The sequence below is a fragment of the Rhea pennata genome, chromosome 5 (assembly GCF_028389875.1).
Source record: "Rhea pennata isolate bPtePen1 chromosome 5, bPtePen1.pri, whole genome shotgun sequence".
Lineage (NCBI taxonomy): Eukaryota > Metazoa > Chordata > Aves > Rheiformes > Rheidae > Rhea > Rhea pennata.
Window position 1 is genome coordinate 30546172 of NC_084667.1, and position 15984 is coordinate 30562155.

Below are 15984 nucleotides of genomic sequence, written 5' to 3' on the forward strand. Positions count from 1 at the left end.
GTTTTTGGAAATGTTTTCTTAGCAATATTATTTTGCTATGAAATTTTATTCATTTTCATATACGTTTACTTTCCTAGAAAAGGTAGATTGTCTTGGAAATAATTTTATTATATAGTATATGCAGCTAGGAGAAAGCAAGCACTGATCTGTACACACCACAGAATCATTGCCACAATGTTTTCTAAATAAGCAACAGAAAATATTAACCAAAAATTTAATTTCTTTAAATACCAAAATACCATAATGATTTTTTGTTGCAGTTCTTGAAACACTTTTTCCTTTGCTGCAAGATTGATGTTTTCTTCTCCCACCCTGTACTGAGATGTGACCTTGGACCTTATCAAGTCTGTAGTTACTTTCTTCAGTTCCTTAACACAGGAAACACGTATAAATAGTTCATCCAGTATAGGCATTGCAATTCAAAACAAAGACAAATCTTTTAAACTATCTTGAGTCGTGCCCTACTTTTAAATAATGTATGGAAACACCAGAATAAATTAAACTGAGGAACCAAAATTCATAAAAATGATTAGCTCTACTTTAAACTGTCAAATGTGGTTAAAAGTTTATTTTCAGCAGTAAAATGGTATTGCACTAATTTTACTCTAATTGATTGAAGTATTTCTGGATAAAATCATTACAAAGTCATTTTTTTTTTACGAATAAGAATCTGTATTTCAATATTTTCTCTTCCTAGAAATATATTAGAAGTAGAGATTGAGTTGCACAGTAATTAATATTGGTAAGAACCCCTACACTGAGATATACAATAGAAATAAAAGTACCTATAAGAGCTGTTGTGTATGTTCATGGGAAACAGGAGGAAAAAAGGAAGAACAGTGAATATCTGGCAAAAACAGGAACTAACTATAAATTTGGAGGATCTCTGCTTTCCCTGAAACATTAATTACTTAATCTCAGGAGAATGCTAAATTAATTTTATACTAGAGGCTTGTACAACATGATTTTTCATTTAAAATTTGCCTTTGATTTTACAGTCTTTATAATCTCTTAAATATCCTGCTTTTTTTTTTTTTTTTTTTGGTATCTGTTTTCTAACCAGTTTATTCCAAGATTCTAGTGCAGCGAATAAACAGCAGATGCTTTGATCTCATTAAATTACAACTTATAGTTCCTGGAGTCATAAATATTGTGCCCTTTTCTCCCCCACCCCTCCCATTCTGGTACAAGGTAGTCTGTTTAATATCGCTCTCTCCTTGAGTGCTCTGACGTTTACTCAGACAAATAGCAGAGGTTATGAATGCTGTTCACAGATAGCATCAAGAATTCTTCATGATGCCATAGTGGTGAACCAAGCATTCAGAATGGTAATAGTTTTATCTAACAACTAAGTTTGGTCTGTTTAACTTTTCTTCACAAAACTGGAATTCCATCTTATCACAGACCAATGGTTTAACTGTTCTGGACAAAATCATATAGCAGTACAAAAGAAAAGGGAAGATTATGTTGTAGCTGAAATTCACAAATACAAAGTTATATGGAAAACTCAAGTATAGATACTACTTCTAAATAAATCATTTTTGCTAACACCACAATTTCTCAAATATTTTAGCCACAAATCTAAAATGATCACACAGGGACTATGTGTAATCTCTGAGTCAATTAGACAACTCAGAGAATAATGCTTTAGAACTGTAATATTCAGTTACCTAGTCTTTTTCCATCTTTGAAATAAAAAGAACACATACTAGTTGTACTGTTTTTACTAGATTCCTCTGTAATGACAGAGATCAAGAGAGCTCCCACATTTAAATAAAAGACGATGCAAGCAGTTTCACTTTGTAAAAGTGAAAAGATGCACAATGCCAGTCTTTTACTGAGAACTAGATTTATGGTATGTAGAAAATGGTTATTAAGCTCTGTATGCTATATAAGCAGGTGCAAAAGCCTGCTATGGATCTGGTATTACTTATTTTCCAAAATTCAGAGTTTAGTGCCATGCACAGAAAAATCTTACTGCTGATTTTCTATCATGACCACGGGGTAGGAAAGATGACTGCGTTTTCTTCCTTGCATATAGCAGGTAGATATGTATAATCAATCAGATATCAATCAGATATCAGATCTGGTTATCTACCAAAGTGGTACGAGGAAAAAACAAACAACAACAAAACAAACAAAAAGAACGAACATAGATCACCAAAAATAAAAGGGAAGTTTTCTGTAGTGAATGATATCTAGCTGTAAAAATTATGTAATAATTTTAGACATGCACACAAACATCCAGTTTCTTGTCCTCTTAAACTAAGAAATTTTCAGCCCCGGTTTCTGCTTCTCCTCCAATAGTTTTCTGTCATTAATAAATATCACTGAGAGTATACAGAACCTTATAAATTGTATTGAATAGAAAATAATTTTATAATTTTGTGGGAAAATGCTAAAAAACAACTAAGGCTTTAGGCCTATTCCTTTGATGTTGATAGCAGCAACACTTGGGGACATGCTTTAGAAATACTTCAAGTCAGCATAAGTCAAGAGCATCACAGAACGAAACAGTCCTGCTGCTTAAATGCATTTTTTGCTTTTGCCAGCTGACCTAAGCTAAAATTCACTTCCTTTCTAGTCAAATTTAGTTTCAATCAATGCAAAATTCTCATTCTGCTCTCCTCTGGGTCACAAATCCACGTGCCAGCACAAAGTGCTGGTTCAGGGCTTCAGCTGCCAAGGCAGGCAGATGTATCTGCTTCCCAGGACAGTGCCGGTGCCTTAGAGTGTATCCAAAATTATAATCAGACTCCCCTCACCCCACCTCCCTTTCTCTCTACCTAGATTGGTGCAACTCTCTGGTAAACTTTCAGGCCTCAGTCAGCATAGATGTTCTTTAAAGATTTGTTTTGTGTTCTTGGCCAGAGTTCAAATCAAGCATTTCATAGTTCATAAATAAAAAATCCTATCACATCTAATATGTAAATGATCAAATCCTAAAGTGAATGTTATGGAAAATGAAATTATGCCAGAGTGCCTGTTAAGCCAGGTATCATAACTAGAATTATAAGCATGTCAAGAACAAAACACATCCTCTTATGTAATGTTTCTTTCCACAAATCCCCGAAGACTAACTCTGCAAAGAATGGACCCTTGTTTAACCCAAATTCTACTGTTGTGCACACTGAACACCCTCATCACATACTTGTAATTTTATTAAGTTTAGAGATTAGTTTACTTTTATCCATAAACATTAACTTGCACTCACTAACTTCATATTCCCACTAAGAAAAAGGTGTGAAATCACCCTGGTCTGAATCAAAGTAATGGCTGTGATAAGAGCTTGACAGCCAAACTAAGATTTCAGTACCAAGGATATTCATTCCTACTCCAGCTGTGAGACTAATACACACAGAGAGAAAAGTAGTTTGCACCCACAAGTTGCTAGATCTCGGGGAGGTCAGTCCGGTGTCCAAGGCATATATAATCAGCTTTGTAAGTTACCCTAACTTGTGCTGTGGATATAAGGACTTTTTTGAGCTTTGTAACAAGTGAAAACAGCCTGATAATCCCATTTCCAAACTCTTAAATGTCAAAGTTTTCCAATTGCTTTGCATCTGTTGTAGGTTCCCTCAGCTCTACAACAGATACATTTCCTAACATGAAAAAAGGTGAAGAAAAAAGAGAAAAAGAGGAAAAAAAAAAAAAAAAGGAGAGAGAGAGAGAGAGAGAGAGAGAGAGAAAGACTATTTTGAGATCACTTTTGCAACAGTTAGGCTAAGTACAGGACAATCATAAGCAAATTAAATCAGCTCAGGGCATTTCTTACTGGATTCAAGCAGTTCCTTTCTCTTTACTTACACATTGACACAAAAGACCGGTCTGTAGCCCTAGCAAACAGAAGTTGTCTTGAACTAAGAAGCTCTGTTACAACTCTACATCAGGAGTACACCATCCCGCTACATAACTTACCAGAAATGCTTTACAAACAAGCTGTTGAACTAGGGAATGTTGAAAAAATGGGCTATTATTCTTACTGCACTGCTTATCTTTAACTTTGTTTTCACAGAAATTCTGTATTTTGAGGAAAAATGCATGTCATTCTATTATACACAACGTTATTTATAACACGTTTACAAATAAACAAAACCCCACTCTTTTTGCAGAATAAGGCGTTACTGCAGTAAAGTTCCGCAGCACTACATCAATGCTAGCAGGCTAAGGAATTAAATCCTATTTCATTTTTCCACACACATTCAGAATAAGACAGTCAAATACTGAACATCCAGTAAGAAATTCACACAGCCAGGACAAAGGCATTTCCTGGTGAACTGAGGAAGTCAGATTAAATTTCATCTGGCCCCTTCTTCTGCTTATCTAACAGCACTTTATTTAAAATTTATCACCCATGACCTTACAAATCAATATTACAGCTGAAAAAATGGATCAAGCAATATGTTTGATTATGGTATACACAAATCACTACCAGTTTGTCTTGCACATATTTATTACTCACAAATTTAATTACAAAAAAACTTTCTTAAACATTTTTCTTTTCATATCTCACAAATTACTTACCCTCATAGAATTTTAAGTAATTAGTTGTTCTTGGTTTCTTCAACCAAAACCATCAAATTTACTGTGATGCTTTAACATTTCAAATTCCTGAATTTTTATGTTTAAAATGTATCACAATAAAGATATGCTGCATTTTAGATGACTTTCCATTTTACTCACATGCAAATTACAGTTCTTCTAAAAATACTTTTACAATTTCAATCTATCAATTGTGGGGAAGACAAAGTTGTCCATAGACCTTCAGAGTTATGATGACAATGCCATTCTAACAGCTATAGCTTTTCTACAGAGGAAAGTTATCAACACTGACAACTTAAAAATAGGTTTTCAATTTTTCTCTGCTGCTCTCCCACCAAATATTTCAGATAAATATATTAAATATATATATTTTTTACTCATCATTTGAATTACGTATGCAATAAGTATTTCTAAATTTTATAAAACCTAATAATGATTCATAAAATAAGTAGAAAATTTTCCCTGTGTTCTGCTTTACTGCTGTTGTGTTTCTCGGTCTGTTTTTATGATAGTAGTTCAGCAATCTTTGAGACTAAACATTCACTTCAGAACTTGATTTTTTTTGACAGCTTGCCATGTTATAATCTAATACGCAACTAAACAAATCTAGACTGAATTTGTGATTAATCTTTTCTGTGATAAAAATTACTTAATGTTGGTATTTACTACATGAAGATAAGTGCTTGAAAAAACAAAACAAGATAAAATTCAATTTCAAATCAGGTTTCTAGAGGCATTTTACTCCAAAAAAATTTAACAACAACAAGTTGTCTACTCCTAACAAAGAACAAAAAACAATGCTAAATGCAATACTAAATTTTAAATTACTGCTGTATCTTCAAATCTCACTTTTCATAAAAGCAATGGTCATGGTAGAAAGACACTACTACACCACCACTATATTTGTTCAAGAGATAGTGCAGCCCAAAAACGTATCTGGCAAATACTACTATATGAGGAGCAGAAAAGAGCTCACTGGCCAGACAGCTTCATTGCTGATAGCAGCCCTATTGCCTACTCTTTCAGTTGCCCTGTCACAAAATTCTCCTGCTCCTAATGGAGATCTTGTTATGCCTCTCATCTTACCATCAAGCTATCACCTTGCTTCCATGGCATAGGTAACCATCTTCCTCATCTTCATATTCTGTCTCTTTTGACTACACTGAAAAAAAAAATCACTTCCACTTTTCTGTATTAGACAAGAGGGGCAATGACAATACAGCACAAGGAAAAGACAGGCTGCTAACAAGAAAAAAATAGGAAGTTGTAGAGAAAAATAAAAATTCCTAAGTTATAGAAACTCTACAGAGCTACACAGTGTTGGATGGGCATTCATCTGAAATATATGCACATAAAAATGGACCACAAGACCATTGACTACATTAGGAAGAACAGTTCTACCGCCTGAACACTACTTCAATTAATACTACAGTAGCTTGTAGAAGTCCCAGAGAAGCCAGTCTAGCCATTTAGAAATGCATATTATACTTACTTCCTTCAGATTAATTATTTCAGTCTCTTGTCTTTTATTCACTGATGTTAGTTTCTTATTGAGTTGTATTGCTTCCTGTACTTTAAATAAAAGTTTAAGAAGTCAATATATACTTTCAAATTTGAATGTATATTTGATTTACAACTGCAATGTATTTGTATAATGCATAACAATTTAACATCTTTGTGGAAACGTAACTAAGATTGAAAATATGATTTAACTAGTCTTTCTGTGTTCTGTGATACTATATACAAATACTACATCAGATAGTAATAGACGGTCTGTGTCATCTTGTAATTTGTAATTTTCTGATGTTTTTAATTATTAGAACATAGGAGACCTATCATAATGAACTACAGAACATTCAAATAATTGAGTTAACAGATGTACAGTTATATTCATATAGGACATGAAAGACCACAAACAGCAAAGGATAATGAAGAAGAGAAAGAGCTAAAAATAAATTCTTGTCCCTTCTGGAATGAATAGGAATCTTCTCCTTGATTTTATCCAGGCCAAGATTTCACTTTGAAATTGTGTAAAGTTTTACAGTGAAAACCTGAAGATACTCACCAGTCCCTACACTTTTTCAGTCACCTTTATCCAGTCTCAATATTTTGATCCTCTGGTATCTATTTTCAGCCTTTTCTATTTTCTGCCTCCTTTTTATGAACTCCTAATGTTATTTTCTCAAAAAGCTGCTGGCACAACAATGAACACAAGAACTCCAGACCCTCTCATCTGTTCTCTTCCCCCAAAAAAAGTTTCCCAAAACCTTTTTCCTCTTTGCTATTTTAAGAAGATAAACTCCATGGGAAGTGGTGGGCACCAGCCTTAGAACACAATAAGCAAGCTTGCAGTTTTACTTTAGAGCATGTGCTTAAAAAATGAAATACTTATCAAGACTGTAATAAATACCTTCTGACACAATTAAGAAAAGGATCAGATATTAAACTGGTGCAAGTCTTTCCTATCTTTCAACTTCAACAAATATCACTAAATTCACTCTCTAGCCTTAAAATACTAATAGTGGGACCCCATACAGGCAATAAGTTTGGGATCCTACTATAAATCGTAGAATTTTCCCTATGCAACACTCTAATCCATCAACTTTCACTTTTTATTTCCCTACATACTGTTTTAATATAACAGATAAAGAACAACGGCTTATGACTTTAAAAAATTTGTGTAAAACACATGGCTCTTACCCTTCCTGTATGACTCTTCCACTGACTGCAGTTTCTTGTTTAGAATTTAAAAGCGATTTATGTGCCTACTATAACTCCTATGTACTACCATGCAAATTGAATTCCTACTGAAGTAAAACATGCAATAGAGTTGAACTGCTGAACAGACTGGCTTCTTATTGAACAAAAGCAGTTCATAACAATCTTTTCCAGACATTCATTTTGCAATTAATGATAAATATAAGTAGAAACATGCTAAAATGTAGTTCAAGTAGTATAAATACTGACAGCAAATGTCATTTTTCCACAAAATTCCAAAGAGAATTTTCTGTATCAGACACACATTGGACAGAGCTTTTCCATAACAGGTAAAAAGAAACACAGCAACGTTTTCTCTTCATTTTTCCTAATATTGAACATTAATATATTTTCAAAAAATGTGAATATGAGAAGTAACTTGAGGTACTGAAATACCACAGATGTCCACACAACATTTTACCAACTTACTAAAACTAGAAAAGTGAGCTGGTTTCAGGCAGAAAAAACTTCTTAGTTATGTAAAACAAGGATTTCAATTACTGAGTGCAAAACTACATTTTAAATGAGATTTTCATTATTTGAAGTACCAGCTTTATTACTTTATAGATTGAAAACACAAATATATATAATCACATAAAGTGAAGATGAAGGTATGTGGAATAAGATTTCTGTATGTTAGTAGATTTCCAAATAATTTTGCTATGCTTTAATACATGAATAGGGTGAGGTACAGATTTATAATGTCTGAATATCTAATTTAGTGAGAAGTTAGCTAACAATGGTAACTGAATAAAGTTATGTTTATTTAGCTTTATTTATTTACTGAGTTGGTTTTAAGATGTTCCACTTCTGTACAACAAAATGAAATACTACTTCTTTAACCCCCTCTTTTGAGCTATTATAACTTTTTAGGTGGATGTATGACGAATAGCACCAGGAAATTGATACAAAGCAAGTAGAACACTTTTTCTGAGGACATGGGAGTCTGCCGATAGATTGCTTTGAACACAAATCAGTTCCTCAGTATAATTCACCATGGGGTCACATAAATAGCTGTATTAGTGTAACAGCAATGAGCAAAAGAGGTACACAGACTGTGCTCTTAACATGGCATTGCCACAAAAAGAAATATTGTAAAAACTAACTACTCATATAAGTGGTCAGTTGATACTTTTCGTAGATGGTACATGGCAGCTACAATTTTTGAACTCTGTTAAGTGTTTTCAACTCAGTGTTGAAGGAAAATACAGCAAAAAAAAGCGCTGAAGGACACTGAAGACATACATACCACTGTGCTCTAATTTTCCATGAACTCCTTTCACAATTCCAAACTGATATGCAATAGTAGCATAACACTTCTCAATTTCATTTAGTTTCTTATGATGTTCCTCTTTCGCTGTTAAGTGCATCTGTAACTTTTGATCCTATTTTGAAACAGAAATGAAGCACCTGCTTATTGATACAAACTAGCATGTATGACCTCTCCAAATGCTTATCATGATAATAGCATAAAAATGCAAAATCGTTCCCAGAATATTTTTTCATATCTGATGATCAGTTCCCATTTCCAGATGGCCTCTCCTTCCAAATTTCTCCATCTACTGATTAGATAATCAAATAAGCATTTTCACATATTCTCATAGGCTGTCCCTTATGCTCTCCTGTAAATATACTCATAATTACATTAATTTCCTTCAAATCCTTACTTCAACTTTTTCTTTGCTATGTGGCCTACATGGAATATATATGGTCTGTCACTATATTTGAATATAGCCTAGCACTGTCTCAGCATCTGCCTGTGGCACACATTTGTCTTCTTGCACCACCATTCAGCGCAGCATTGCATACTCTCACTCCTCTGATGTAGGATGTCCATGCAGCTTAATAATCTCCATCCGCCATCAGCTGTTCAGATTGGAGCGGTTCCTGCCCATGTCCTCAGCAGCAGATTCAACAACAGTGGCTTCAGCAGCAATACGTTTGCAACTTACTGCCCTGGCTGCTCGTTTGACCCTACAATAGCATTGAACCACACTAATCCTGCTAAATTAAAAATTAAAAAAAAAAACAAAAAACAAACAAACAATAAAAAGAGCAATCTAGCAATCTATGATGTGAAGAGCATCCAGTCTGTTTTTGTAAACACACTGGGACAAGTACTGCCTTTTCCAGAAGGAAAGCATTCTACACTATATGGCAATACAAATGAAAACTCAAACAAAAATACAGTTCAATGTTGTTCAAAACATAGGGTCGTAGAGATGATTAAGGGATTGGAGCACCTATCATATGAGGAGAAGCTGAGAGAGCTGGGATTGTTTAGCCTGGAGAAGAAAAGGCCCACAGGGATTTTATCAAAGTGTATAAATATCTGATGCTGGGGGAGTAAAGACAGGGGCCAGACTCCAATGACAGGAGCAGAGAGAAAGGGCACAAACTGTAACACAGAAAATTGCATTTAAACACACAAAAACTTTTTTTTTCTTTTTTAATACTGTGAGAGTGGTCAAACATTGGTAGGGACTGTGAGAGAGTCTCCACTCTTGGAGATACTCAAAACCCAACTGGCCGTGGTCCTCAGCAGTCTGCTGTAACCGACCTTGCTTGGACTAGACTATCTCCAGAGGTCCCTGCCAAACTCAACCATTTTGTGATTTTTAAAAATGACATAGGGTAAGGACAGTTAGGAAAGAATTTATATATTTGAGACATCTAAAAAAATAACTTCAACATACTTGCTAAAAACGGAAGCATCTTAACTACTTCTAAAGAGCAGGCAGGACTTTTAGTTAATTAGTGAAAGTAATACAGATTAATACCACATGCTTCACAGAAAATGCAAGTAATCTTTTAATGAACAACTATGACTTCCAAAGCAGTATCAATAAACACTTGTAATAACCTGAAATATGAATTCAGTTCTATTTTAAGATTATGTATTTGCAGTTTTGTAATTACCTTTGTAAGAGTCTAATACCTTATTTTATTTCTGTTAATTTCTTGGTCCAAGTAATACCTTGTTGTAATGAATACTACAGGATAATTAAGTAAAATGTATTTAAATTTCATTAATTTTACCAATAACTCTTTACTGTTTTGTGAGGAGGTGATAAAAAACATACATTCACATGAAACTAAATTCAGTGATTTTTGTCACTGTTCTTTTTTTTAATTGCTATCTTTCCTTTCTTATACATCAGGTTCCTTTTCTGTTCCTCTTTATATTGATTTTTTGGTGATAGTTTTGCATGTACTATTTGGATAACTTTTAAATTAATTTCCTTTAAAGAGAGCACTTTAATTAATTTCTCAGAAAATATACCCATTTATTTAGACATCTAATCTATTCCTAATCTTCAGCAGAGCAACACAGCAATTAAAATGAATCAGGCCAAACTCATTTCTATGTGCAAATTCAACAGTTAAACAAGGATGAACCTGGTCCAGTCTGGCCGGTTTCTGTAAGGCTCCTTTCTCATACAGTAACAAATGCAATACATGTCCAAGCATCAGAGGATAATAAAAGCTCATAGTAATCAAAAGAAATGACCAACATAAGACTAGCAAAACAGGATATACAATACAAATTTTTCATGTTTTATAAGGTATGAAATTAAACACATTACAGTAAATGGAAAGTCATAATGGAAGCACTAGCAAAGAAACACCACCACTTACAGAATCACTTCTAGGAGCATAGGCAATGAATTTTCATATACTTTCTATTTTTCTTAATTGTAAGTAAAGTATTGAAGTACTGTGCTTAACTAATGCTAGGATGAGGGTTTTATAGCAAAAAATGGAAAAATTACAATATTTCACTTTGTCTTGACAGTCATTCAGGTGTCACGAACAAGCAAGTGTCACCAATGAGAGACTTGAATAGCAGCAAAATCTGAGTTTTTGTAATTTTATATGCATTTTTCTTAGCGTTCTGCCAATTCATTTCTTAAGTAAGCACAGCAGTGTCCCTCCCTCCTCCTCACTAGAAAAGTAAAATATGCTTTGTTTTTTCCCCAGGGCTCATTCCAATGAGAAAAGGAATTGGCCTGATATATCCTCAGAAGTTCTGTTAAGAGTGGCTGGAGTTTACCTCTTGCCTAAATATGACTTTTGATGGCAAGCCATACTTCAGACTTAGTGTGCAGTAAAATAAAAGCAGTTTGGTTTGCCTTCTGACATCCTTCCTAAGTATATGAATCTTCTGCTCACAATAAAAAGGTCTCTAAAATATTCTTCCATAGAACACAATAAAGAATCACCAGGAGATACTACAGGAGAGGGAGGATATGACCCTGGAGTTGGAGCAAGACCCACAGAATCTTGCTTCTCCATCCTAATGTCTGATACTGCAAGAAAAGGAATTATTGCACTGCCCTTCACCAGTAATAAAGATAAGCTGGGATGGGGAGTGGAACTGATTGTGGCCATATGGTTTGTTGAGGCACAATGATTTCTTGGTGGAACTAGATCAGGGAAATAGTTCAGGGTCGGGTAGGTGACTGGAGGAAGGCAAAGAGGGAATTGCTCATATCTGAAAAATATGCTGGAAATTGAGTCACTACTCAGAGTTATGCAGCGAAACAGAAGGTGGTAATTGGGAGGTGAAAGTGTCAGAGAAAAAGGAGTTGTTATGGCATGGAGACCTGAGGCAAGACCATATGAAAACTATGCACAGAGCTACCAACTTTAAGTTTTTGAAATAGGAAGACAATTCCCATACTAGTTTGAACAGTTCTCACCATTTTTTCCCTCAAAATCATTATTTTTAATTTAGATTGTACCAGTTCCTTCACACTGTATTGTTATACACTGTATTGTTATACAGCATAGAAAAATTACAGGCAAGTTCCAAAAAATGTGAAAAGGAAATAAAAATAACATAATAAATAAAAATAACATTCCTATCTTAGATTAAGAACAAACCAACTTTTAAAAATGACATAATCTTTTACATGGATTCCTTTTTCATTTCATTTGTTAAATGTATCTATTTTATGAAACTAAATGGTGGCAGAGAATCTCTCAGGAAAGGTCTTTACTCTCTCATTCTTTGTTAGAATGTCCCTAGCATATTCTGGCTTAGGCCACCTAGCACTCATAAACATAGTTCCTGCACATAGTTCAGACTTACTACGAAGAATGATCCAGCACATCGGAATGCAGCATCTTTCTTTTGAAGGGGGATAGATTTTAATGGACTTGGGCCATTTCATGCCACTTGACCTTAGCTTCAACAAAAGGTCCCAAGAAAATTAATTTACCAACATAAACACAATTAGGAAGTGAAACTATACCAAATACTACACATTCACAGGTGTATTGACCCTATCTATTTTAATCATACTAACATGGATGCTCTGAATGACTACCTTGCAGATACCAATGTCTCCCCACTGACTACACAGAGAATTCGCACTCCAAATTTGCTCCTTTGGACTGCATCCAAGACACTGTCTCTACAATACCAACAGCAGCCTTAGTCCTACTCTTGATTCTTATACTTTAGCACCACATTGCATTTTTAAGGTTTAGGTACTGCAAGCAAAAAATCAGTGGAGAAAAGAAATAACTCTAACTGCTCACCTCCTCAGACATGCCCAGGAACAGACAATGCAGGTTGAAATGCACAAACAGATGAAAAATTTACTCCTCCCCCCTACTTTGTATCAGATTTTATTTATACGTTCAGAGTGTTCTAGCACTACATTCTATCACCTCCCAGGAAACTAGTGAAAGAGCAAATAAAGACCTGACCAAGACTGCTTTCCTCCAACAGTTACTCCTTTACTTCAGCAGCAAGAAAGGGAAAGAACGCAGAAGCCATTTTCAATTCTATTCTGTCAGACAACTAGCTTGGTAAAAATTACCCTGTAGCCTCTGGACTGCATAAAGAGTTGGCATATGCAACCAAGTGCAAAGTGACTACGCAACACAGTAATCAACACTTTCATAATGGAAATAGGAGGAAAATGGAAGGAAAAAAATCCTTCATTTCTTCATCTTTGTATAGTTTTTCAATACAAACCAAAAATTTTGACTATTTCAGAATTCTGGCATATTTTCATCATATCAATGATACCAACACTATGATTTTCACATAAACTTAACTGGATAGATATAAAAAATACGGTGTATATACAATACATGAACATCGTGTATGCTAGATTCAAAGAACAATAAAATGAACAAAACCAAAGTGCTACGTCAACAGGGCACGCTCAGTTCCTCAGCAGATATGGCTGCTATACTGACTAGCACAGTTTCTAAGGTACCAAAGATAAATAAAACAGTACATCTGCTTGCTCTCATGACAATAGACAGAGCACAATCTAATCTCTCTTTAACAAGCTTATAACTGAAATAGAAATGGATCTCAAATAAATAAATGAATTGGAATTTCCCCAATTTTACTTTTATATATTTAGCCATTTGTGATAATATAAAGTTGGAAGAATTTGACCCAGTCTAAAACTTTATTAACCTGCTGCTGCATAAGACTGAACAATTAACTTCTAATTTCTTCATTCTTTTCTTTTTCATCATCTTTTATCAGAGAATCCTGTATAAACATGGCCATGCCATAGGTGTTACATTTAGTAGTGCTACACCCAGAAGAGATTTTCTAAGTTGTCCTCATTCAATAGCATTTTAAATAAGCATATTGTGTATCCAAATAACAGTACTCCAATGTTTTCAAAATATTCAAATAGTAAATTATTTTAATTTTTTTTATAAACATAGGAAAGTAAGATATTTGGTTAAGCAGCACAGATGTATTTCTAATTTATATGAAAGGTGTAATGATTTAAATATTCTCTTTCATACGGAAAACAGAACTTACACATTAATAAATGGTACTATGTGAAATGAAATAAAAATTATTGAACTTACATTTTTATTTTAAACATGTTTTAAATCAGATGTATTTTAAGAACAAATGCAAGTTAAAAGTAAAGTAAGACAAAACACATTTTATGTTGCCTTTGATCTTTAACTTGTAGCCTTATCTCCCAGGTCAGAGGGCACATTATTCAATTTCACCATATTTTGTGTAAAACCACTGTAGCGTTGAAGATGACTTTCAGTACAAATGCCATGGTACTTAAAGCTAAACTGGACTCTAGTTTTTTGAGCTTCTTAATTAAAATCACAGTTTATAATGGTCTGACAATATTATCTTTATTCTTTCCAGTTGAGCAGCAGCAGAATTTTCACAGCATTTACCCAATCAAGCTTAGCAATGTTTCTGCAGCTCACTCTTTCACTTCCTAAAACAGACAACAGGGTTCAGAGTGACTAAGCTGTCACTCTGTATAGATTTATTCTCAATGTCAAAGGGAGTAAGCTGTACTGGATGAAATCTAAACTATTCAGGGGAACTGATGTTAAGAAGTAATTCTGAAAAGACAAGGGAAAAAAGTAAAAAGGAAAATATTATCAGTTTTTCTTAAAAACCAAACAAAAACAAATCTCCTCCTTGGACATCTCTGCTACTTCTTGAGGATGAATATGCTTGATCCTATAAGAGTAAGGGTAATATAATTCCATTATTCGTATCTCTCTCTAAGTTGATATTCTACTTCATAAAGATTGTTCTTTATTACTTTTATTAATTTCTTACCATTTCATTCAATTTCTTTTGTAAAGCGTACTTCGAAATCTGTAAAACCAAAAAGAGCTATTAATTAAATTGTAGTTACATTTTTCTGAAGACAGCCTGTACATTCTTTTGGTATTCTCAACACACTCAACTTATTGCTGATTCAGTACGGTAATACTATTTTCAAATTAATGATTACGCTATTTTATTATACTCACTTTATACAGTTTCATTTCTATGCTTAAATGATGTAGAAAACATTACATCGATTTGTTTCTATACAAACTTTGAAAAAGTATAAATCTGTGTGTCCTGACATATATCATAAAAATGATGTGTAAACAGATTCTAATCTGGATGCTTTGAAGAAAACAAAGAAGAAAATAGGGATAGAAATAGCAATATTCATTTAAGTCTTATACTCTAAGATGTGTTCCCTGTTCAAAAACAAAATTCTAGGAAGTCATTTAGAAGGATAGGATATAAAGACTTTTATACCCATCTTGTATGCTTTAATAACATGACTGACATTTGTAGTCATTAACACAGTATTTTTCTTTCTACTACCATATGTTTCAGGACACCAGTGATGTCACAGATGATTTTGACAAGGATAATACTTAATGTCACAAGAGCATCACTTTCAATGTTTCTATAAAAATTACAAGAGATATAGAGAATGTCAAGAAAAAAAAATACCAAAGAACCCAATATGCATAAATCTTACACAGGAAATGTTATTTCTAGAAAAAATAAGTCTAGAGAACATTTACTTTAAGGTGGAATTCTGACTTTTTAGTTAGGGACTGCAGAACTGATTTAGAAATTGCCCACTCCTATTTTAGTCTGATTTCCAAACAATTTTTCAGGGCCCACAGGTTCACACTATGATTTCCTGGTTCGTCAAGCCCTGTACACAGCAGAAATTTCCTAGATCTGAAGACTGAACTATACTATTACTCAAATTTTTGATTTATACTCTCAACTGAATATTAAACATTTTAAAACCTTTTTTTTTTTTTTTAATTTCAGTTTACCTTACTTAAGGAAGGCCAGAGGAATCTTTCATTACCCTTGCTGCCCATTTATTATGTTCAGCAGACCATAGAAGGATTTAATAC

General features: G+C 33.8%; 1 protein-coding gene across 1 annotated transcript in view; it reads right to left on the reverse strand.

Annotated features, from left to right (window-relative positions):
* Positions 1 to 15984, reverse strand: part of CCDC73 (coiled-coil domain containing 73) — a 56322-nt gene that overhangs the window by 23964 nt on the left and 16374 nt on the right. The window contains exons 6-9 of the mRNA XM_062576308.1: positions 14885 to 14923; positions 8549 to 8684; positions 6035 to 6114; positions 240 to 368 (exon numbers count right to left, since the gene is read on the reverse strand). Of these exons, the coding sequence (XP_062432292.1) occupies positions 240 to 368; positions 6035 to 6114; positions 8549 to 8684; positions 14885 to 14923 (384 nt within the window). The remainder of the gene's footprint in view (positions 1 to 239; positions 369 to 6034; positions 6115 to 8548; positions 8685 to 14884; positions 14924 to 15984) is intronic.